Below are 25,694 nucleotides of genomic sequence, written 5' to 3'. Positions count from 1 at the left end.
AGGTCTGAGTCTTGCAAAGTATAGGTAGGTCTTCTAGGACACAGTAGTCCAAGTTTTATAGGCTATCCCAAATCCATTGCAGGAGCCAGTGAGCATTTAAAAATAAGCATTCAGGAAAAAAATCTCACATTAAAGTAAGAGAAGGTGGCTTTGGTGCACCTATCGTTAACCCAAGGGCACACACTATTAAAATAGTCCATTAAAACACCCACTCAAAACAGTAAAGAAAATAACTCACAAAATAAACTAGTAAAAAGGAAGTTTCCAGTATGTCTCCAATGCAAGATCAATATCACAGACTCCAGCAGAATCCAGGAATTTATTTATAGCACTTCCAGCCTTCTATTAGTGAAGTCTCTTGAGTAAGAGCAAAGCACAGCTGACACACTGCTGTCCCCTGGTCTCCACACACCTCCAGTTCTCCCAGTCACTGCTTGTTTCACCATCACATCTGAGTGCAAAATTCTCTGACAAGCTGCCCGTTTCCCAGTTGCTACTTGTTACCCTGCAGGGAAGTGGCAAAATGTCCAGCATAAAGCATTTCATTTGCACTACTGCTTCTCCGGAATGCCCTCAGATGAGGTAGGCTCTGGAGGTTAAGTGTCTGAGGCATCAAGAGAGGCATCCCCAGGAACAGCAGCAGACACTCTGCTGGTTGCTGTCTGCTCAGCAGATTGGGGAAAGCACAGCATAGCGGAAACATCACCAGCTCACATCAGCTTGAAAAGACTCTTGAGCAGATGGAGAGAGAGGAAAGCTCTTCACAGGCGATCTCTAAATGTCCTGGACTCCTATGAAAGAAAAATAAGCAACCAAGACCCAAAGATAATGCTTTTAAGATCACTGAAAGGTGGGAGTCTTCAGGATGGGCTTCCCTGTGTCACAGTATCTTTGGACAGATCTTCTTGCACCTTTTATATCAGCCTCTGGCTGGTAGGAATTCTTAGGTTAACCTCTTCCTATAGCTACAGAGGCTTCCAGAGAAGATGACGACAGGAAATATTTTCCTGTAGTGTTTCAGATCCTATGCTGCACATCCAGAAATGCCAACAGCTCTGACTGTTCTGTGTCTCACGCTGAAGCTACTCAGGGTTTGTTTCACCTTCTCCTGCTCATCTCACAAGCACCTGTAACGTTTGAAAGTCCAAGATCTCTCATACAGTTGAGTTACAGTATGCAAATAAAGAACATAATGGGATCCTGATAAAATACTTATTCTTGCATCACCCTTGCTCTGTACCGTCTGTGGGGTGAATAAACTCTCACAACTATCTGTTCCAAGTGGCTTTTTTAAAAGCAAGTAGAACTAGAGATCAAGACAGGTCAATCTGCAGAATTCTGACCAACAAGCTGATGTGAACGATCATTGCATTACCAAAAGCAGAGCCCACAAATGGTAAACAGTCAGAGCAAATTAGTTATTTAACTTGGGACAGGTGCACAGACTCACAACCCATTTAATAGCTTTTCTCCTGACACACAAAAGGAACCTGTGTGGAAGCCTGGCTGACCCCCTCTTAGAACCACCACAGGGACTGGGTGTCTGCTGCAACACAGTCCCTGTGCACAGCTTAGTGCCCAGGTCATGAGGTTTGCTGCTCAAGCAGCATGCCCTGCAGAAACATTATCCTTCTGCTTCAGCTGAAGGAAGAACAGGATATGGTGTTTGTCCACACCAGTGAAATGAGAGTATGCAACTACAGTGCAGGTGTGTGCACCTCTCTCCCACCTAACTTCTGCAAGTGGCTATTGCTTTGAGAGTAGCTAGAGCTCTCAAACAAATACTGAGAGATGAATAGCAGCCTTAGAATAAGTTTCACAAGACACCCACTGTTCATTAATATTTCTCTGTGGGGAACACTGGAATGTTTGTCAACCTTTAGACACCAAAGATGTCATCTGGAAGACAACTATGGAAATACCATAATCAAGAAAGCAGCAGTGATTGAAGCTACTGAGATACCTGGGAATTCAACCATGAAGCACAACCCACAGGAAACCAATCTTCACTCATTCCTCTGCTCACATTTATTCTTCTTTCTTTTATAAAAGAAATCTTCTCCAAGCTCAGCACTGGTATCAGCACATTATCCTACCTAAAACCAAAACCCCACCAAAGGTAGACTCACAAGTTTTGTTTTGTAGCATAGCTAGGACACAGCCTCCCTCCTTCCCTATAAGTGTTCTGTTCCCTGTAAGCTACTCATACAAAGCGAGATCATTTTAAAGGCTATTAGATTTCAGATCACAGCTAAATTCCTGTAAACACGACCTTCAAAAAGGAAGAAGAGCTTTAGCCTGTTCCTTTTTCTCTTACATTAAAATGGCAAGAAAGATTTTTTTCTTTTTTTTTTCTTTTTCTTCTTCTTTTTTTTTTTTTTTTTTTTTTTTTTTTTTTTTTTTTTATTTAATTATTCTGTTCTCTTTTCCCAAAACCCTTGCTTGAGCACATTAGGTATTCAGGTCTCCTGTGCCCTGGCAGACTCAAGGGTGAATGAAGAACTGCTAGAATCAGGACAGCACAGAACAGAGAGTAGGGAAATCAATAAGGGACAGGAGCTTCAGTTAGACTCTTACAGCTTATCATAGAATCATAGAATCATAGAATCCTAGGGGTTGGAAGGGACCTCGAAAGATCATCTAGTCCAACCCCCCCTGCCAGAGCAGGGCCACCTAGAGTACATCGCGCAGGAACGTGTCCAAGCGGGTTTTGAATGTCTCCAGTGAAGGAGACTCCACAACCTCCCTGGGCAGCCTGTTCCAGGGCTCTGTCACCCTTACAGTAAAAAAATTTTTTCGAATATTCAACTTGAACCTCCTATGCTCCAATTTACACCCATTACCCCTTGTCCTATCACTGGTAATCACTGAGAAAAGCCTAACTCCATCTCCCTGACACTCGCTCCTTACATATTTGAAAACATTGATGAGGTCACCCCTCAGTCTCCTTTTCTCCAAACTAAAGAGACCCAGCTCCCTCAGCCTTTCCTCATAAGGGAGATGTTCCACTCCCTTAATCATCTTCGTAGCTCTGCGCTGGACTCTTTCAAGCACTTCCCTGTCCTTCTTGAACTGAGGGGCCCAGAACTGGACACAATACTCCAGGTGTGGCCTCACCAATGCAGAATAGAGGGGGAGGAGAACCTCTCTTGACCTACTAACCACACCCTTCCTAATGCACCCCAGGATGCCATTGGCCTTCTTGGCCACAAGGGCACATTGCTGGCTCATGGTCATCCTCTTGTCTACCAGGACCCCCAAAAAAAGCTTCCAGTTCCTGGCTTGCTTCTATTAACAAGGATGCTTGGGAAAAAACTTCCCCAGTAAAGACTGGCTACCTGTGGTCCATTGGCAGAGATGGAAGAAGACTTTGCTCACAGCTGAGGTTCCAAACAGCTCTTCTAGGGAAGTTTCTCCAAATGCCATCACTCTATAGCAAAATGAATTATATAGGAACTCTGCACACTACTCCTCCAAAATACATAAGCAAGGAAGGGATTTGAAAAAGAAAAAGCCCAACATCCTTGTTTAAGAAAAATGTTCATTCTTCTAGCCATCACTGAAAAAAAAGAAAACCAACATAAAAGAGACAGAAAGCTACTTCCTCTTAAAATTCATTGCAAGTTTATTTGAGTACTTTATCATCCTCAGACATTATGGATCTATTAAGGCCTGGTTTATGCCAGAAAAATCCATGCAAAGTGATTTCAGTTAAACTAACACAGCCTTTTTAAACTTGCCTGTTAAAATTGTTTTGCAGCAGACTTTGATAATTTAAGGAATTCAAAGAGTGTCCTTAGTGTGTGTTTGGAGGGTAAAAAGACTGTGGAAAAGACACACAGGCCAAATGCAAAACTCCCTACCTCACACGCAGCAAGTGAAAAGCTGATTCCTTTCACAATGCAAACTGAATGCTCAAGAGTCCCCCAAAACAACATGAGAAAAATTTGAACATTAAATTCCTAGGAGGCTGAAAAACTCTTCTCCTTCACCCATAGAGATGCTGAGGTGCACACTGGCAAATTGATAACATTGAGAGCATGGCTATTTATCCACTTGAGTTAAGTCTGATGCTGGAGCCCTTTACCAAGGCATGCAAGATGTTTGCACAATGAAAACACAGGCAAAGAGAGTGGGGTAGAGGCAGCCTCATCCCTGACAATGTGCCATGTTCATCCTGAGCATAGGAGCAGAACTGGGTGAGGATAGATGTGCAGCTTAATGGGTGAACAGCAATGACTTGACTTGTTGAGTTTCATCTTCGTCAGTCTTCTACTCGTTTTTTTTTTTATTTTATTTTATTTTAGGCTATGGTTAATAGGGTCCCTGTGAGTCAACATTTTCCCTGTAAGGAAGAGTCTTACTTCTGCTTTCCACCTTTACAGTTCATGGTGACTGCTGTGGTCTCACACCGGCGTTGACTAATACACTCTTCAGACAGGTTTTGAGACAGGATTTTCCACTGTACTACATAGCACTGGGTCCCTCCTGAAAACACTGTTTCTGTGGAGGAACTGACACATGCAGCTCCATCCATGTATGCACAGTGCAGGTAGCAGCAAGAGTCTCACTGGTGGGAGTTGGGCACGCTATAAAGAAATTCCTTCACCGGGAGAGGAGGAACAGCAAGGTCAGCGAACACAGCCTTTCCCCATTTTGCTGTGCACAGCTACTCATAGAGTAGGTCAGTGCTGAGAACACCAGGCAGGTTTGCTGCAACCATGCTCTTCTACGTGCCTGTCTGTGGGTTAGATCTGACTACCCACGAATGCAAGAAATATCACACCTTCCCAGAGCAGAGCCCGATGTCTTCACATGTCAGAACCGCATCCCACCAAGCCAAAAGACTCCCCACAGTGCCAAGGACTTAACCAGTGACAAAAGAGGTTTACCATCTTACAAATCTTCTCAATAGCACAAGGGGAAGTTGGCTCCTTCTTAGCAAGCAGGGCTCCATGTCCCCTTGTTCCCAAATTTCCCAGCCATTTCCATTGGTACACAACAAACCAGACTAAACCATGGCAAAAAGCCTCCCACACTTCTAAAGTGGAGAACAGCAGTGTTTTCCCAAGGTAAGATCAAAGTTCCTTTTCTTCACTGCCTAGTGAGGAGGGCACTGGGGGCTTTGCAACCCCAGGCAAGCACGGAACTGCTGCCTCTCCAGCCTCCCTGTGGTGCCCTGGGAGAAGCTGTGCTTACTGTCGGCAGCAGCAACTCCTGGCATATAGTCTCCTGAGGAGGGCTGTCTGCATCATATCCTACAGCCAGGGACACCTGCAAAAGGAGGATGTCGTCAGCTTTGCATGTTCAGGAAGCTTCAGCTCCCTGAAAAAAACACAAATTTTAGGCTTGCTTTGTTTTGACAAAGCCCTCAGTATCCATCACATTATTAGAGGAGATTATGGAGCATCTCTGCTGACATGTTCAACAGCACACACTTGTGAGAATCTCACATCCTTTTAAATATTTACCTATTTCCTGTCTCCCACTTTTTTTTTTATTATTTCCATTGTTTCTTTGCAGGCTCCTCAATTATCTTCAGACTCAGCCATTTCAATTTTAATAAGAGCCTTCACTGTCTATCTACTTTCTCTTCAAAAGCCCTGCTTCATTTTTCTGCCTCTTCTCCATCTCCTCAGCCTAATAGCTGTTATTATTTTTAACCGTCAGTAATTTCCTTTGCTTTCTTCTCTTCTGTGCTCTAATCTCTCCCTGCCCCTGTTTTCCCCCTCTTTAATAAGCCCCTTTCATCCTTCACCTTCCTCTAGCCCCTGGACAAGCACCCAAACACATGTGGAACAAGCGTAACCAAACATAAATATGAAAGGGATCATCCAATTTTAGCAAAAAGCTTTCCCCTACATATTCAAATATTTGACTTGTAATGATTAAGCCCAAGAAGATCATAACATTTTTTTTTTTAAGAGCTCTGCAGGTCTTTAATAAACCTCAGCCTCCGTCTCAGTGGCAGGCAGGACAATAGTTGCTGAGCTGTTTCCTGTGCATTAGAGTGTATTTGCTCCAAGGTAAGTGAGAGGGATGCTGGAGCAGTGAGCTTGAATTATAAGTAAGGAGATTTCATTCCCAGTTGCTGCTTTATTGAAATTCAGTGCCTCCCTCTCACCTGCCACTTTTTCATGCTAACCTCTTCTGGCTGGCCTAAAATTTCCAGTCCATAGCACAGGCAAGCAGCCACGCTCTCATCAAACCTGAAGAACTGTGCCCCACAGCAAGACCTGATGGAGGAGGCATGGGCACAGTCTCTTCTGGGACACTCCCTTTACCAAGCTGAGGGGCCACTCTTACTAAAGAAGGACAGATCTGGGGGTGTCACCAAAGCCAGCCTCGGTGCCAGGAGACACAAGGTGATGGTCACACTGTGCACCAGCTGATGAGAAAAGCTACAGGGACACCTTAGGGACACACCCACCTGGGCTCTGAATCCCTCGCAAAGAGCACACACTGGGGCCCTGCACTTTCATTGCATGCAATCTCGCTTCCTTCCAAACACTACAATGACTGGTTCACCCTGGAGGGAAGGGAGGAGAGGAAGCCATTTCCTCCTGCCAAGGCATAGCTCCCACCACATTTCCACCTTCCAAAAAGCACACGGGCTTGCGAGCCACATCTGACAGCCAGCAGAGTGGCAGAGCTGGAGAAACCAGGGCAGAGCAGCCAGCTGGCACCCAGGACACCAGCTCTCCCCAGCCCAATTCCCCAGAGCCCCATCTCACAGCCTGATGTCTGAGAAGGTAGATAAAAGCTGCATGGGGCACAGTGCTCAGGGATAAGCACATGCAGGAGCTTCCAGGCCCCTTCACTGCTCCTCCTGGCCAAGAACACGGAGAGGCACAAGGAGGGCAAAGTGTGGCCCACGCCAGCCTGGCACACAGATCAAGGAGGGTACAGCAAGGATGCCTCCAAGGAAACCATGCTTGAACAGAGCCCTTGCTGGAGAGTCTTACTGCAATCTGCAAACATTAAAAGTATGCCCTCCTGAAGGGAAGAAAATAGCATTCTCCTCTTCCAAAACAGGGAAAACATGCAAAAACTGAATCATACATGCCCCTGTCTGATGCAGTAAGACAGAGCCCATCCTATAAATGCCCATCAAGATGTATGTTTTTGACGCAGTACTGCCACATCATCAGCAAAAACACTGTGAAGAGTGGAATTGGACGGGAGTATGGTATCACCTACTAATTCTCTGTGCCACCTCCCATTTCCCACAGTGGACAGAAGGCTGCTTCTGTGCATTTGTGAATAAGAGAAGACACAACTTCTCGCCAGCCTGAGTGTACAAACCTGTCTGAAAAAGAAAAGAAAATATACCTTTTTTTTTTTAATCCATATTTTAATTTCATTTCCACTCACTCAGGTTTTAAACTGTCTATTTATGGCCACCCTCAGCCATGGAGATGCCCTCGGTAACCTGGAAATCCTTACTAAATCAAGCCTATCGCACCCTTCCATATGTTATTGCCCTGCACCAGTGCTGGAAGGGGTCCCTCCCTGCCCTGCATGCAAAGGTGCTCAGGTTTAATGTCCCACAGGAAAAGCAGGTCTTGCCAGTACAACCAGCCTCGCAGCAGCCAGCCCTAAGCTCTGCAGAGGGAAAGTTTTTGAAAACATCCCAAATTCCCCAGCATCCCCTTGGCTGCTTTCCCACAGGGCAGACCTGAAGCCCATCTCTCGTTGGGAAGAGACAAATAAATAAAATACACCCGTTTGTGGGCTCATGCAATTTTAATCAAACTAATGTCTGCAAAAAGGGGGATAGAGGGGCGGGAGGCAGGGAAGGATTACGGTGCCACTTGTTTAAAGCACTCCCGTTTATTCCACATCTGTGATCCCTTTTGAGCTCCCAGCAGCAGCCAGGAGTAGGAGCCGTACAAAGCGAGCGTGTGGTGCACGCTGAGCTGTCTCTTTGTTTTAGTCACCCTCTGCTGCTAATGTCACCGAGAGAGCACTCCGGGGATCGGCACCTCAGTGCTGCGCCAGCTAATTACACACCGACAAAAGCACCCGGAGGGGGGGAAATGAAAAAGAGAGGAAACCAAGCATCCTAAAAAAACAATGGATAACTTAGCCCGAAGTTAGGGAGACCAGCCATGCTTCCCGTGGGGCTGGGGGAAAAGGGGTAATGCGGGGGATGGGTGGGGGAGACAGCGAACACCCTGAGCTCTGCTGGGAATGGTCTTCCAAAGCAGCAAGGGTTCCAGGAGAGGGGAAGGGGACAGAATGATAGCCTTGCCCAGACAGCCATGCAATAATGGGGTGGCAGGGGAATGCTGAGAAAGCAATTGCCAGGGGTACCAACAGGAGGAGAAGGCGGCAACATGGAAAAACAGCCTGAAAAGTTTTGGGGACTCTTTCCCACAGAAGCACCAGACAAAAAGCTGGAGCTGCAGAAGGGATAGAGAAACTGGTGGCTTATGAGGGTAAGCAAGTGAAACATGCCCAGTGTGTTTCAGAGATGGAGGAGAGGAGCTCATGGCAGGAGCAGAAGAGCAGCTCTGTCCCTTGCCTGACCACACAGCCTGAGGAGCTCCCATCCCTGTCTCTCAGCTGGCCTGCCGCTAAGATGGCAATACCAATGCTCACTGGCCTCGCAGAGAACACAAAATGCTTAATAATTGTTTAGCAAGTGGTCTGTTCACTACAATACCTCTCTCAGAGATACTGAAGAGCCACCCGCTGCAGGGAGAAGCAGAGGCGACAGAGCTGCTCAGGATTGGGCTCCTGTGGGAGCTCAGGCATTAAACCAGCTCCTGGGAACTGGCCACAGCTCCCAGACATGGATTAAATTCAGCAAAATGAGAATTTCAAACACACATCCAGCAAACCCATGTGCATTCCCTGCAGCAGCAAATAATCAGGTGCCAAAAAGGAGATTAACCCTGTGGGACTGAAGGAAACAAAGAAGTAAGAGCTGGTACGCTTAAGAAGCTGCTGCTTCTCTGAGACAAACATAAATCTGACCAGCAAGAACGAGGGCACGAGGCAGAAAACAGACTGCCAGGAAATATAAGCCTCTGATTCTATGCAGAGCCACAACAAGCAGCACGAAGATCCCCTGCAATAGTTCTTAGAGCAGAGGTGGAAAGCCAGGTAGGCTCCTACCCAGGCTGTACCACAGGGTTCATTGTTTTAGAGCTGACTTTGGCTGATGGTCAGCATGCCACAGGATCCTCTGTACCAGCCCCTGCTTCGCTGGCTGCCTGACCTACACAGGCAGCACCTTCAGTCACTGACTGCCACAACCTGGCAAACAGGCAGCAGCTCCTTGCTTGGAGTCAAAGCAACACAGGCTACTGATGGAGCAGGTGGGCTATGGGGATGTCGTTTACAGGTCACAGAGCCTGATTTTTGGGGGACACACACATACACCAGCCAAGCTGGAAGGGTTGCTTAACCTAAAGAGGTGGAGAAGCTGTGTCCCAGTCAGTGTTTCCTTGGTCAGGGACCCATTCAGAGCTAAGATGGGGCATTACCCAGTGCAGAACAAGAGGCTGCTCCTCATCTGCAGGTAGATGCAGCCAGTGTCACTTCTGGTAGGAGGCTATTCCTGCATGCTGCTGGCAGGCTAATAACTGCAAGAGACTTTCATGTGCTCCCTGCTCAACAGATAGATGTGTGTCATGACAGGCTTCAAGTGACATATCCCTAATGTTTGTGCTGCTGAAGCAGGAGCACGGTTCCCAGTCAAGCAGCCTCCAGCAATACCACTTTGGGCTGTGATCTTGTCAGGTTTCATAAGCTTAATCAAGTTCTGCTCTGGCTGGTGTACAGAAGTTTCATAGGCAAGCTGGCTGTCCTGTTGCTTCAGACAGCGTCCCTGAACGCTCAACAGCAGAACTGCATCCTGGCAGTCAACAGAGGGACCTGCACTTTGGTCTTGACAACTTCAACCAGCAAGACAATAACAAGGGACAGGACAGGTTGCCCTTTGGGCATCAGCTTAGTGAACCAGTAATAGGACAAGGACTGTCATGCCTGGCTCAAGCCCATTACACTAACAATTACAGATAGCACCTTCTAGCTTTCTGGGGAGAGGACAAAAGAATGCAAGGTTCTGGGGTGGCTCCTGGAGCACGTGTCATCTAAAACATCTCGTTAGTGCAAACTGCCACAGTTACCCTTGACTTATCCCTGGCAGAGCATCCTGTGGCCTGAACCACAGGAGACGACAAGTCCATCTTCCCATATTAATGGTCTGTGACTGGGCTGCCTGCAGAGACTCATCCCACTGCTGCCACAAGGCAGCTCAGCAACCCTGCAGCACCCTGAGACAGTGCTGCCCTCATCTACAGCAACGGGCTCTAAACTTGACCCCAAAGACCCTATCAAAGCCCAGCATGCCTTGGGTGTCCGGTTTTTCCTCTCCTCTCCTCTTCTCTCCGTCCACATCAGACCCTCAGCAGGAGCATCTTGAAACAGATAAGATGTGAGGAACCTGGTGTCTCTGAGGATGGGCACGCAGCACATGCTGCTCTGGCCAGACACAAGGGAGCTGAAATGATCTGAAAATGCTGGGCGCCAGCATCACGTTCCTTACCACTTGACAGCTCCCTTGAATCACAAAGTAACATCAAAAGGAGTTCCTCAAAGCAGTCATCCCTGCCTCTGACTTCTCAGTCACAAGGGGAGAGGAAGAAAGGGTAGGAGGTGACAGCACAAAGGTAATTACCGCATCCTGATGGTCCTGATGGAAGACAGCGCTGAAATCCTCAGTGCCTGCTGTGGAGTCAAGAGCCTGAAACAGCATCTAGGGCACTCAGAGGGCTCAATGAAATGGTGGTAGAACAGCCCTCATAAGGCCTCTGCAGAAAGAGGCCATCTGGAGTGGCCAGGACCCATGCCTCTGGCAGCTTTGTGGTCTTCTCTAACTGCAGGAGGGAGCAGGCAGGCTACTTCCACCCTACCCACTGTCCCTCACCAGTCATACCCACGTGCAACTCTCCCTGCTCCAGTGCCTCCAGGATGTCACCCTCCCACATGCCCTGCTTCACTTCACAACACAAAGCCTCCTGTCCAGGTCTTCCCACCTGCAACTTCCACACTCCCTCCTCCTCTTGACTCCCCAATGCTGCTGTTCCTGCTTTCCTTCCTGCTTCCCTTCCTGCTCTCTTTTCAGCTCTAACTCCCTCTCCCTCCAGTCTCCCTCAGTGTCCCCACTCTCTGCCCCACATGCTTCCCTTTTATGTTGCTCAGTATGGGGATGACCACAATCTTCTCTTTCCCCAGGAAGGGACAGGGGGACAAGGTGAATCCCCTTAATTCTCCCCGACTGCACCACAACCAAAGGATCCCATCGTTAGTTCAGCTTACGCTTCGTTCCAGGATCCATTCTGGAATCAGGAGCCCCACAAAGGAATACTCACTCTCCAGAGCCACTTATCCCAGCCACTGTGTTCTCAGGATATGCTCATACACTCATGTGGCTCCAGCTGCTGCAAAGCTTGAGTGGCTTTTTGGACAACAGGCACCATTCCTAATTTTGTTAGGAAAGCCCTGCAGTACCACTGCACAGGTGCAGCCTGAGCAGCATCCCTTGATAGTGACACATTGGCCCAGGTTATCACTACAGAAGGGAAGAGGATGGCAGCATCTTTGTGGCTGTAGTGTGCACCCGTGCTGTCTTTGAGCAGCTGCTCCTTCCAGCCAGCACCTGCAACCAGGTAGCTCCTCTGAAGCATGGTGTCTCCAAATGAACAGCTCATGGCTCTGGCAACCCCACCACTCCACCTGCTTCCCCTTCTCTGTACGTTAACATTGCTGCACCATTACTCCCACTTTCAAGGCATAGTGCCATCCTTCACACACGACCATCATCTGCAGTTTTGCAAGGAGTCCTACCCAAGGACAGGTGGCATCAGTACACCTGAGAGAGCTCAAAAGGTGACAACAGTCTGCCAGAGCACCTGTGGTCATCTGTGGCATGATGATGGAATTCTTCAGCAGACAGCACTCAAGTGGTTTACATTAATTAACCTGCTGCTTTGGGATCTCTTCCATGAAGCAGCACAATGACATAAAAAACCTGGTCTCTAAAAATCTTCTCTTCCTCAGCAAGTTCAGCATTACAAGTGACAGTCATGAAATGCTTTTGGTAAGGAAGAGCTTTATTACAATCCTGTTCTCTTGAACAGGTGGCTAACAATTAAGAACATCAGGGTTCACTAAAATGAAGTGGTCACAGCACATCATGCCTAGGACAGAGCCATCCCTGTCTAGAAGACCCTTCCTGCTGTGACACACTTCCCCAAGGCAGGCATCCCTAGCTACAACATTTATTTGCAGAGCCCTGAGTAAAAAATTATAACTAGTACACAGTAAGAAATAAAGCCCCAAAGGGAGAAACATGTTGAAACAGTGTCAGAGAACCAGAGCAGGACAAAGCAGGGACACTGAAGGGCATCCAGCCCATTAGTACTAACCCAGCCAATGATGATCCCTTAAGGCAGAGGCTCATTCAGATTTTAAATGGGGAGCAAAGCAGCCCCACCTTTTGCCTCTGTAGGGCTAGAGGATAAAATCATGCTTCTCTCTGCATTCAAAAGCGCCTTTGTTCCGGCTCGCCCTATTAGCTCTGGCTTTGCTCTTTGTAGGGTCTCTAGAAATGTCTCTTGTTGATGGCAAGGGCATGTGGGGCAGCTAATCCCATCCCATCAGCATCCTCTGAAATACTCCAAGGACTGTGGACGCTGTCTGGGAGCAGGCAGCCAGAAGGCGGCTCTCTGTAAGCCAGCATGACTTCTGGATGTGTGCACACACATCCTGCCCTAGAGGCGTCCACCATCAATAAAACCTGCTGGAGAGAGGAAAAGGATAAAGAAACAGCCTGCATGTGGTTTGAAAGGAGACTTTTCTCCTACAGGCACAGCTTTCCCAATGCCAAGGCTTGCCACTCTTGTTGTTTTCTAAAGGTGGCACAAAACCCTGAAATTAGGGGTCACACATTAGTGTAAACTTGACTGAGAGCCATCCCACAAGGGCTAGGGAGGGTGCATGGGGCACCCCTCTACACCCTGGGCGCCTGATGGCTGCAGCAGCACAGCATCTGGTACCCCCAGGGGGTAGATACATGGTTGATACAAGCCACCCTCTCCTCAGATGATGAGCCAGTGCTGCCTCAAGCACTCTCACATTTCTTGCAGTTCTCCTTCCCATTATATCTCCTATTTATAAGCAGCTGTTTGGCAGTATTACTAATCAGTGCTGCATGTAATAATGTTACATTTCCCTCAACATTACTATTTTATCTTCTTTCCTCCCCACCTCCAGCTGCTGCTTTCCTTCCACCAGCCCCAGCCTGGAAAGTAATAATACACTTCTTCATGTTATTCAAGCTCTACTTCTCTTGATAATGTAAACAATTTACTTATAACCCATACAAAAAACCCAATAAAAAATTAAATACTCTTAAACCCACTTAAAATAAATACTTGCCTAAGGAGTATCAGCTGGAGACTGCTCTCCGACTTATAATAATCCCACTGCACCCAGGGAAATCCTCTTAACCCTGTATCAGATAAAGATTGTAAAACTGTTATAGGGCTAAAATGACAGGACAGCCACAGAATCAAGATGGAAAATTTCTCCTCCCAGCTTCTCCCTAGCAAAGGGCAGCTCTCTCCTAGTCCAGGTCAGGTTTCTTGCTCAGCACGTAAAGCAAAACCCCGCATCAGCAGGAGTGAAGGGGAAAGGCCAGTCCTGTCAGGGCTTTAGGCTGGAGGAAGAGGGAGGATAAAGCTGCTTTGGGACTGAAAGCCTGCCACTGGAGCACCAAAGTGTTGCTTTCTCATGTACCCTCCTCACCAGGCAGCAGCAGCAGGGCAGAGACCCTCTGATGATTTAATCCCCCTTCCCCCAGGATGCTCAACAGCAACATCTCTAAATTAGCAGATAAGGCAGTAAAACCAGAGGGGACCCACTTATGCTTCTGAGCCCTCCCAGAGTGGGGCAGTTGGAAGTAAAAACACCAGTAGGCTTTCAATTTTTGTGTTATCCTATCCAATAGGACATAAAGGATCCAATGTATGGTTGATAATGCTGCTAGTGACTTTCAGGTTCGTTTTGCCACCAGATCTACTTGATCTCCAGGACAACTCAAGAAAAGCATCAGCATCAATGGCAGAAACAGCTGTCCCTGCCTCTCAGGGCAGCAGACTGACAAAAATGCAGAGCAACCAAGTCTAAGGGGTTGGAACTAAAGAACAAATAAAGCCATTCTCTAGGGAAAATGAATTTAAAAAAAAACCCAACAACAACAAAAAAAAGGAGTGGGAGGAAGGAGTAAGCATAGCAAAAACCTCCCCAGGGAGGGAGCAGGAAAAATAGGCAACGTGGAACGTGAAATTTTTGCTGGTAATCGAATAACAGGGCTGCTCCATTGCGAGATTTCTCAGAGCTGCAGCTGGCTGCAGCTACAGGGACCTTATTCCACTTTCAGAGTTCACTGAGCAATTGCTAAGGCAGGGGACGAGTGCCATATGTTACCAGCTGCGCTCACAGCCATCGCTTTCCCCATTTAATGCTGAGAGACTGTTTGCAGGCACAGAACCAGAGAAACCCGCATGCTTTGTGCCTCTTCCCTGCCACCCGGTACTCTGGCAAAGCTGCCAGAAATGCCACCAGGCTCTGCTGGCACGTCCAGGAGCAGGTCTCCGTGCCAAGGAGTTGCCAGGCTGTGCTGGCTGCTCAGCCCTGCTGGTACTCATCACAAGCAGAGATGAACAGGCAGCGGAGATGGTGCCGCTCAACCACTCTCCAGCAAGATGGTCAATATGGCCAGAGGCAGTCCCTGGAAACCCACTGAGCGTGCAGGAGGTAGACACCAGGCTCTGGCTATCCCCCATTACAGACTGCTGGCTCCACCACCTGCTCACCTGACCCAGCCCAGCTCCTCCTGGCTCTCCTTTTGTGCTCTTAAAAATTTTTTTTATCCTCTAGAGCTTGTATCGGTTGGGCGTGTAGGGAAAAAGTCATCATTTGGGTGAGCAGGGAAAAAAAAAAAAAAAAAAAGAGAGGTTGGGGGATGCCCAGAGCACACTGGGAGAAACTGTTAAATTCAGGATGGGAGGTGGCACCATACATTTTCTAATGCTAGACAACCTCTTGCCTCCCATGATTAGCAAGCAAAGCCCAATGTGAAAGAGCTCCCTCAAATGCTGAGTTCACTTTCTTGGAAAGGATGGAGAGCCTGACATTTGACCCTAAGGTCCTGAGTAACCCACTTGTGGTAGAGCTGGCCTTCAAATGCACCAGGATCTCTGGCTAAAGATTTTACTGTCCCAGTTCAAAACCTTTGCATCCTTTACCTCCTATCTGTATGTAACACCTAGACATTACCACAACGTATACTATCTGTACCACTGATTGATCTTCTCAGAGAGACAGACTGAAAGGTATCCTATAAATCAATAGGGTATTTAAGATTACCAAATACCTCATTTTACCAAGAACTGGCAAAGCATATGAAAAGAGTTGGAAGGAGAAGCAAAAGAGGCATGTGGTCTGAGCAGAGAGCAGCTTTTACAGCAGCTCCTTTTCCAGGGTGGCAGAGAACCCCGAGCCTTGCAGCCTCCAGCCTCACTGACACTAAAGAGGCAAAGAGAAAGTGTCACAGTCCCATCAACCTGACAGATGACCACAGTGGAGGCAAGTTTGACTGAAGCCAGCAAGAGAGCAGACTCAAGGACAAGAGTCTGAGCCTTCAGAAAAGAAGCTTTTTCAAGAAAGACTGCTTTAGCTTTCAAAGATCCTTTTAACTGACTGGTCTGATTTTACTATTCAGGCTCTGCGCTACACAAAAACCTACTCAAGCAAAAACAATGCAGCTCTTCAGGCTGAAGGCGAGCCAGTATTTGGGCTTCGTGCCTCTCCCTTCTTGACAAGTAAGATATAAGAAAGTCTGGACACAAGAGGGCTCGTTTTAAAGACCAGCATAGACTCACAAGCAGAAGGCTGCACAATTGCCTCAGGCTGTATTAATTTACATTTTTAGAAATCCGTTTTAGAATACGCTTTTTTTCTTACAATGCATAGGTACAAACATACAGACACAAAAAAAAGGACACATATTCTTACTGTAAACCTCCTCCACATACTAGCTATACTTTAAAAAGTACTTCTACCTCAAAAGGGACAATGGAGGAAAACCATGGAATAAAGTGATGTGTCCCAAATGTGCCTAATGTCACTTTTTTAAAGAAATGGGTAGGTGGACAGCAGAAAAAAAGAAAGAATTAGCTCCACAGCTGAGAGCCCCCTCTGCAAAGCACATCATGCCACTGAGTTGCCTGCAGTTTTGAGGGAGAGGGTAGGAAGGCAACAAAGGAAAATCTCCAACAACTAAGAAGGGAGAGAGTAGATACAATGAATTACACATTTTTTTTTCAGGTATGGTCTGCCTAAAATTGGTTCCATTTCTCCTGTGCAGATAGAGGTAGAAAAGGGATATCACGCAATATAACAACGAAAAAAAAAATCATGCTAGCATTTCCAGTGGGAAAGAATAGGAGACGGAGTACTGCAACTAAACAGGAGTAAATAGAAGAGTTTAGTAGTAACACATAGTAATAGGATGAGATAAAGATACACAAAATAATGATTGAACCTTGTCTAACAATGTGAAGACACATAGAGAGATTTCTGTTATAATTTTTCAGTTATAGCCTGAATGGTACCTAGAAAAATTGTTTTAGAAAGCACAAGGAAGAACTAGCCCATACAATTTGTTGCTGGACTGTGGATGACTAAAGCCAAGATTAAAAAAAAGAAAAGAAGGCCAGAAAATGTAAGCGGGTCATAATGCCTTCCTCTTACCAGTATGAGTTTTAAACCCAGATGGGCCACGGAGCTTCTGGATTGGCTTCACACATACACATGCCACAGGAGGCTACAAGAAAACATCCTCCCACCTGATAGCTCCAGACTACAGGCTGTGAGGTTGCCTGCACTGGGCACTGGGCACCTGCCTCTACCACCATGGCTTCTGCAAGGGCAAAAGTATAGCTTAAACAGCTATACTTTCAAGACATCAGACATTACTAAGCAGGACTGGAGATGAATCCTATTCAGCATCATTACCAGGCAGAGCTGAAATACAAGCTTTTGTTTCTAACTCCCGCTATTTGAGGAGCTCAAAGCACTTCACAATTACTTAACTTAGACTTTCTGCTATTACTTAACTTAGACTTTTTTCTGCTATTATCCCTAATTTTACCAGCTGGAAAATGGTGAGGGAGATGGAGAGTGCCATCCCCAGTGACAGTGAGCTGGCATTATTTTGCAGGATAGGACCTGATGCCTGCAGCCCCCCACTGCTCTGCAGCATAAGAAACCAGGTACTCTTGTTTTGCTGGTGCAAGCACCATGGATGTGCTCATAGGATCTCCCAGAGGTAACAATATTTACCCCTCCTCATCCATCCCTCCCTCCCCCATTAACAGACAAACACTCCCTATCCATCCATAGCAGGAACAGAGGTCAGATTCTTTTCAAGGCTACTACAGAGAGATTTGGGCATGTAAAGGAGGACAGAACAAAATACCCTGTGTCTAGCTGCAAAGGACCACCTAGGAGAAGGTGGGAATGTCTTTGTTTTTTCCTTTTTTTAAATGTCAGCTAAAGGGAAATTTGAAAGTGAAGGACGTATTACTCCTCTGGGGAGCTAATTACTGCAACAAGCACAGCCTGAACAGGCAAAGATGAATGTAAATCACAAACCAGAAATTTCGACAACAATCCCAGAACTCACTTTATTCAACTGACGACATGGTCAAATAAAACATATACATGCTTTATGGAGGCAAGAAAGCCACCCAGATGGGCTCAGAGAGATTAAGGTATCTGAGCTCAGAATCTTCAAAGTCTGCCTTCATACGCCAGAGCAGGCAAATAGAGATGATCTCCTGCAACCTCTCTAAAGAAATAAGAAATGTAAGAAATAAGAAACACAAAATATACCAGAAAAAAGAGTTTGGGCAGGTATAATAGGTCTTTACTTTTCTCACCTAGTTGAGATCACCAGCATTATGCCATTATTTAACACTGACGTGACCACCATATACCATGTTACACCTTTTGTTAAGCACGCTTACTCCCTCCAAAATGGTTCCTAACAGTGGTTCCTACTGCACAGCAGCCAAATGGTTCCTCATGGGATCATTGGACAATTCAGGAACCTTGAAGGGACCGCAATGCAACTACAGGGTCAAACAGGGTCAGATATAAGGTCAGACCAGCCTAATCAGAGCTTGATCCTGTTGGGTCTTGTAAACCTCCAGAGATGGAGCCTGCGCAACCTCTCAGGGCAGCCTGAACTGCTCTGGTTTTGATTTTTGCCTGTTGTTGCTGATCTGCAAAAAGCCTGGCCTCCCCAGGACACAAGCTGCTTTCTCATGTATAGCAATACATTCCCTTGTCTCTCAGACGAAGAGGAAAAAAAAAAAAAAAGGGAAAAAAGCACAGAAGGAAGAACCCTCAAAGACTTCTACAACAAATGGTAGTCTTGTTTGCAAGATTGCCACCTCTCTCTTCAACACCTCCCTCAAAAAAAGCCACCTTCAGCTCAGGTGATGGCTGGAATAAACAAGCAACCACTGAGGCCCACTTCTGAGCAGAAGTGACCTCTTTTTCTTCGAGTCCCCTAAGGTTTCCAGGAGCAGACTGTGCTTTCCTGAAACTGTGACATGACTTTTTCCCTCTGCTTTGCACGTGGACACTTCACATGTAACAGTAATTGATGAAGAAGGGAAGCTTCTGGCAATAAGCAGCAGCAGCTAGTAAGGGCTAATAGAAGTTCAGTTATTTTCTTTTTTTTGCCTGCTACATGCCCTTTAGCTCTCCAGAGAGACATTTTGGAGATTTTTTGTTGCAAGTTCAACAAAATAGACCTGCTTTCTTCTCTTGAATGCTTGTCTGAGCTACGTGCAGAACCTTCCTTTCCAGTGCTAAATGTTTAGCCTCCATAAATCTTTCTTCCACTTCCCGTGTCACCAAAGCCTCTCAAGATACATCCTTCCCATCTCAGTTATGCACTTGCAGCTGGCCACACAGATTTATGCCAGAGTTCAAGGGCACATAGGACCTCTGAAAAAAACACTCCTAGAAGCATGGCCAAAGTACCCGTGGACTGAGTTCCAGTCTGCAGAGAGCTGAAAGTGATTTGAGCAGCTCAGCATTTGGAGATGAGAGCCCATCAAGCACATCTGCAGCCAACACTGACATCATGCAGAGAGGCAGCTGGCTCTTCATCCCACCAGTGCCTTTGCCGAGGACCACTCCCAAGCCTGGCACGATGCTGAAACTTCACCACCATGGAGCTGCCAGCCCAAAAAAATGCACCCAGACCCCGGGAGCTTTCACAGCCAGGCAGGCTCTAGGCAAACAGGGCAGATATCAAGGCATCAGCCAACCTGGGTTGGGGGGAAAACTAGTGAGAAACAGAAGAAAGCAGAAGTGTGGTTGGACTGAAAGGATGGACAGGGAAGCCACTGAATAGCACCCAGCTAGTGTGAATCCTTGCTGCTCCCATTTCACTTAAGTCTGTTAGGAAGATGATGCCAGTGACCATCCCTGCAGGCACCACCAGCTTCAAAGAAGCTCCTGCCTGCTGCCTAGACAGCTGTGTCCCAGTGCTGCTTGTTACTCAGGTCTACATTGAAACTGCTCCTTCCCACTCTGTGGTACCATGGAGGCTGTGGTCTCCCCTCTTGTCCAAACCTCTTTCATGTTTTTGCTTTAACTTGTTTAGAATTGATGCGGCACAGCTGCTTCCCCGCAGAATAAAGAAGTACATGAGCTGCCACCTCCTCAAGTACTTTGAAACCTTTCCTGCTGCTCTGTTACTACCTGTTTAACAAAAATGTCAAAGCTTGATTTCTTCCCTCAAACCATTTAACTCTGAAAAAGAGCTCAATGCTTTTGGGAGAACAGATAAAAAAACACTGAGATGAAAGTTTGAAGCTCCTGAAGAGGTTGAACCTGGGCCTCTTTGCTGTTATCTAAGTAAGGGTCCAGGCACACAACTCGTTGCAGAGACATAGTGGAGTACAAATTTGCAGTGACTCACACACTGTGAAGTAAATGCCATGTGCTTACTTATACCCCACAGCAAAAACACAAATTTATTTAGCCATCAACATAAGATGAAAAGCACAAACCAGCATCTCAGATTGCACAGCATCCCTACAGCTTCACCACCTAAATTACTGTACAGCAACCTCTTCAGCCCATTATTTCAAGAGTTATTAAGACAAGGAATAGCCTCAATGACAATCTGGAAAATACTGCTGTCTTGGCAGTGGTGAGACTATGTTACTGGGAAGCTGTTTTCCTTCACCTGCAAATTCTTTGCTGTCCCTAACTTCTTCAAAAAGTGAAGGGGCAGCTCATGTACTTCTCACATCCAGCAACAAGCAGGCCAGGATCCTAATACAGTCACCAGTCAGATAAACTTTGTAACTCCCTTCTTCAGAATGTCCAAGTGTCTTCCCAATTCAACCACAAAGACAAAGATTTTCATCAGTTCTGCAGAAGTGCTGTGGGGGAAGTTTCCAAAACCAGCCAAGTCTTCAGCCACCACTGGAAGAATTAATTTCATTCAACACCATCTGCTTAGCCCAAGTCTAACATCCAGGCTCTCTCTTCAGTCAAATTAGAGAAGGATGCATTTAATTTAAACAATGGGTTGCTCTCCAGATTTGTCTCACTCTGTCCTCTGATGGCAGATATTGCCTCAACAACTACCTTAGGCAACATGCCTGGTGTTAGATGAGTGGGAGGCCACTTCGTGCAATCTTCTAAAAATCTCTTCCCACCACCCTCAGTAGAAGAGCAGGAACTAGCCTCAGCAATTTCATGACAGCCTCAGGGAACCGAATTCAGAAGGCGAACAATGGAGCTGCAGACTTTGTACATGGGCTAATCCTTTCTCATAAATCAATCACAAGGCCACAGTTCCACAACATCCTGAAGAGATGCACCCATTTTTTTGCCATCACCCTCAGCATCCACAACTCAGTCTGAAATGTTCCAATTTTTTCCTCCTAATGTATCTCAGTTTTTCCTCACTTGTTCTTCCCAGTGATTCTCTCAATAACAGATGACAAGAGGGGTAGCAAGATATAGAGAGACTTATTTTTGAAACAACTGAAGTAAATTCAAGACCGGTGAAAAAAGTTATGCCTTGATACACATTTGGCCATGGCAAAAGGCCCTTGAACCACATCACTGGCCTCATTCCTAGCTTCAGTGAGATTAGCACTTCCACTGCATGCCTGAATTCAAATAGGAGTTCCACCAAGTGCCTGGGGAGCACTTCTTAATCCAGGCCATCAGAGACATCAGATCCTCAGGGTGCTGCTAGACCCTGGCCAAACTCTTGATGAACGAAAAGGAACCTTGAGTGCAGACATGAAAAATGGGAGAGGGACAACCAACCATGCTTGTTATTTGTGAGGTAGACAGCAGTGTACTTTCAAGGCCAACCTGCACATCTCTAAAGCTGACAGGGCTAGGATTTAGCAGTTGCAGAGCCCTGGATATGCATCCCTTGATGCTGCTCAGAGAGCAGCAGTAAAGACACCTCCTAACTGCTCTGCTTGCAAACTGAGATGTTCTGGTGCAGACAGCATCCCCGTGTTACTGCAGCAGTGTCCCATTCAGCTCTCCCAAAACTCCCAGTTTCCTCACTACAGGGCTGCAGCCCCTGGGTGAAAAGAAAGTCTTCCTTCATCTCTTCCCTCAAACTATGGGACACAACTCAAAGCTCTCAGAGCATCAACTCTAAAATCAACTGCTAAAAAAACCTGCTCCAAACCCCACCTGTTTCACACATAAACAGAAAGAACTGAAATTCTGACAAACTTGCCACCCTCCAAGGCTTTGCTGCTGTCAAAAAAGAGCTGCTCAATTAATCAGTCAACTAAAAATTCACAAATGGGTTGAAAAAAACAAAAAAGTTTGGTTCTACTGAGAAAATAATAACTCCCACTTAGCTCTTGTGTACTTCTTGCTTATTGTCTGCAGCAACAAAAGCAGCCTGCAACCCCCACGACCTAGAGCAGAAAGCTACAATGACAGGGAAAATAAAAGGCATATGCTCTGCTGAGCCTTCCAGTGAGGAGCCCATTTCCCTAGCAGAATTTCAAGGTCCAACAAGGCTGAAGTCAGCACTGGTTCATAAAAAAGGAACTAGAGGGGAGACCCTGAGTGCTTGTCTTCTACAGGTGATTGCAGAGGGCACTCTGGAAAATCCAGTTTATGTCAAATTTTGGTTAAACCAATGAAAACACCTAAGCAGACAGAACTGTTCAAAGTGCAAGTGACCTTAAGTCACTCCTGAAGTGAATTTTCAGAAATTAATTCAACTAAACCAAATTCTGAGCACAAGCATCCATGACGAGGCATAATGTGATTTAACTAATCCACTAAAAGTTACTTGAGATCAATTTTCTTTAGCATCCCCAACATGCATAAGCCCCGAAACCAACATCCTCAAAGTAATACTCATGGTTGTCTGTGGAGTCCCAAATCTTATGTGCCTTGTACCTGTGGCAAGGCTAGGACACAGCAAAAGCATACCAAGCCAGCAAACCCTGTGCTGGCCACTGAAGCAGTCACTGAGCTACGGTTAAACCAGGAGGGCACTGGCTCCCCACATTCTGTGATTCCACTGGGGTGCAGATCCTTGGCAGAGCAACACAGCTGCAATCTCTGACTGCTGCAACCCCACCCTGCCTCCAGGCACTTTTTTTTCACCGGGCGCTGGTTTTCAATAGGCTTCACTCCCTGAGGTGACTTTACAGCAGCAGTGCTGACTCAAGTCTTGTTTAAACTAAAGGAGGAACCACAAACCTGGATGCCTGGAGTAAATCACAGAACTACAAAAAAAAAACAAAACAAAACCAAAAACAACCCTCAACATAGAAAGGAAGTTTATGCCTCTCAACTGTTCATGGACATCAGATGGGAAAGCAGGCACCTACGTAAGCACCTTAAAGCAGGCCATGTGAGAATGGCTGGGCTGGTACCTCTGGAGGGACGGAGCCAAGGCACACACAATCTGAAGGCAAGAAGCACAACCGAAAATAGGGCTATTGTAATTGATATTCACACCTTGGCTCCTTTCACAATGGGTTTCCTGTGTCAACACAACCTGAACCAACAACACCCTAAGCAGCCAGCACCCTGAGGAAAATGCTGAAGTGGTTTCCAAACCAGAGACCTGTAGACTGACCAACTTCCCCTAAGGAAAGCAAACCTGCTGTCTGTGGGCTTAACTTTGCTAGAGGGGTGTCTCTGCTGCAGAGGAGCTCTATTAGGAGTCCTTCAGTCAAACAGCTGGATGGAACCTATCTGACTGCTGTTAGATGAGTTAGAGACTACAAATCCAATCCCACTTTGAGATACAGAAAACAAGCTGAAGCTAGAAAAGGTCAAATCAGCTAACCAGAGAGGTGATGCGGAAACACTCTGAACTTTAAAGGATCTATTTTTGATTTTTCTAACACTGACAAAAAATCCAAGCCCAAGCCTACTCCCCCATATTCATTTACAGACAGCTCAATTTGATCGGTTTGCTGGTGTCAGGACACATTGTCAGCACTGCCCTCTGTTAATAGCCTGAAGATGACCACCTCTCCCGTATCCTTCATGTGCCGCTCATTATCGCTCCTCTCTTCCCCTCTCTGCTATTTCACCACCTTTGGCACGCAGCTCTTTCCTCTGCAGCTTCTGCAATCTGGACTAACTTCCTTACTCGTCTCTGCGTAAATTATTTCCATATCCCTCGTGCTTTCAGCCATGGCTTCAAACATTCCTCTCCCTGGCATCTCTTCTTTATAAGGGCCTTATTATTAGAGAACTCTTGGTATCTCCTGTGTCTCTGTACGGTGATTTCCTGCAATTCACACCACTCTGCCACCTGCTCTATGCTTCTATTCACCCCCACGGGCATCTCTCCTGACAGCTCATGGGGACTACATTGCACATGGGGGGGGTTCATGGCTGGGAGACACCCCGCTGCCCCAGCCACACCGTCAGCAGCACAGCTTACCCACGAGGTTCATCTTGGCGCTGTAACTCCCAAAGTACCTCTCGTCGGTGTTGGGTGTGTGGCACTCGTACTCCCCGGCATCCCGGTCCTGCAGCTCCGTGATGTGCAGCAGGACGGCGTCTCCCTGGACCCGCTCCACATAGATACCCCGGCTGCGCACCCGCTGGGTGTAGATGGCGTAGGGGAAGGAGGGATCGACGGTGCTGACGATCTGCACCTCCCGCTCTGGGGCTGAGGGCAGGTAGATGGACCACTGGAAGTTCTGCTCTGACGGGCCCTGGTAGCCGCTCACCTTGCACCACAGTGTGATGTGGGACCCCTCTGTGCGGTACAGGGGCCCTTCCTGCACTGTCACTTGCCGCTGGGCCAAGGCCATGCCTGCAGGAGGAGAGAAGCACAGAGTTACTTCTTGGTACACAGCCCCTACACCTCCCCTGAGATGTTCCAGTCCTACCCTGTCCACAGATGCATTTAGCAAGGTAAGCCCTCGCAACCCATTTTAAAACTGGAACAGCACTCCCCCAGATGCACTGCAGCTTTCCTGCCAATTCAAGGAAACTGTTTTTATAAAACGCCCTGTAGATAAAGGTGGTGTTGAGATAACAGAAACCCTTTCTTAGGTAGTGATAAGAATCCAGGCACGAAAAGGTACCATGCTGCATGCTAACAAACCAGCAATTCAAGCTGACAAGGCTTTGTTTTCAGTGCTACTCTTATTTTCCAAACCCATCACCCTGTGATCCCAGGCACAGTTTCTGCCAGAGGGCACTAGGAGGTGGCAGGTGGCCTCTCTGCAGCATCTTGGTGCCACTGGTGGGGCTCCCTGGTTTGGCAGCAACTCCCTCTTGCCCTGGCAAAGTCCAACTGTGACAGCCACCCATTAGAAGAGAGGCCCAGGAGGCTATGCTCTCTCCTTGGGTTTCAAGGCTGGAGGCTTAGCAAGTACAAAATCCCATTCCTTTTCCCAAACCCGGCACACCTTTCTCCAAACACTATTACGCATACAAAGGCACATGGGGAAACACCACGTTTCCAGCCCTGCCTTTTCAAGTCTGTTTGAAAGGAGTTTATTTAGAGTACATAACAAAAACAATTAAAGTTAATGGAGGGAGTGGGCCTATTACACCAAGACTTACTGCCCCTGGCTGCTGGAACTCGAGACCCAGTACAGTGTGTTGTACACAGGCAAACTCATGCAGCACAGAACAAAGATGATCCCGCGGCACGGCGACGGTGATCTGCTGTATTTTTTACACAGATTATGGATGGATGGCCCTTGGGCTCATGGCACATTACCAGCACAGTCCTCCAGGGGCCAGATAAATTACAGCAATCTATCTTGTTTGTTGCTACATCAAAGGCTCGAGGTCTGGAGACCACGGTGGGTGTTCATCGGTTATTGAGTTACCAGCAGCATGCGCACATGGCGAGGCCAATCACCCTGGCTTCTGCAACTGCTTGCTTCCCATCATAAAACAGCAATAAGCCGATTTAAAGTGGGTCCTGCATAATCACGTTTGCAAATTTCATCTTCTGTGTGCGTGTGCACGTTGGGGGGCTTTTCCCCCCATTCTCTCTAATTTTTGACAGCAGTGTTCAAGTCCGGAGAAGAATTTCGCCTTTCATA

At 46.9% G+C, this 25,694-nt stretch overlaps 1 protein-coding gene across 2 annotated transcripts in view; it reads right to left on the bottom strand.

The window, feature by feature from the left end:
• Positions 1–25,694, bottom strand: part of IGSF3 (immunoglobulin superfamily member 3) — a 99,007-nt gene that overhangs the window by 47,362 nt on the left and 25,951 nt on the right. For both annotated transcript variants that reach the window (XM_030465774.1, XM_030465777.1), the window contains exon 2: positions 24,068–24,445. In XM_030465774.1, the coding sequence (XP_030321634.1) occupies positions 24,068–24,445 (378 nt within the window). The remainder of the gene's footprint in view (positions 1–24,067; positions 24,446–25,694) is intronic.

Source organism: Calypte anna, chromosome 1 (genome assembly GCF_003957555.1).
Source record: "Calypte anna isolate BGI_N300 chromosome 1, bCalAnn1_v1.p, whole genome shotgun sequence".
Classification (NCBI taxonomy): domain Eukaryota; kingdom Metazoa; phylum Chordata; class Aves; order Apodiformes; family Trochilidae; genus Calypte; species Calypte anna.
This window is presented reverse-complemented; position numbering and strand designations above follow the sequence as displayed.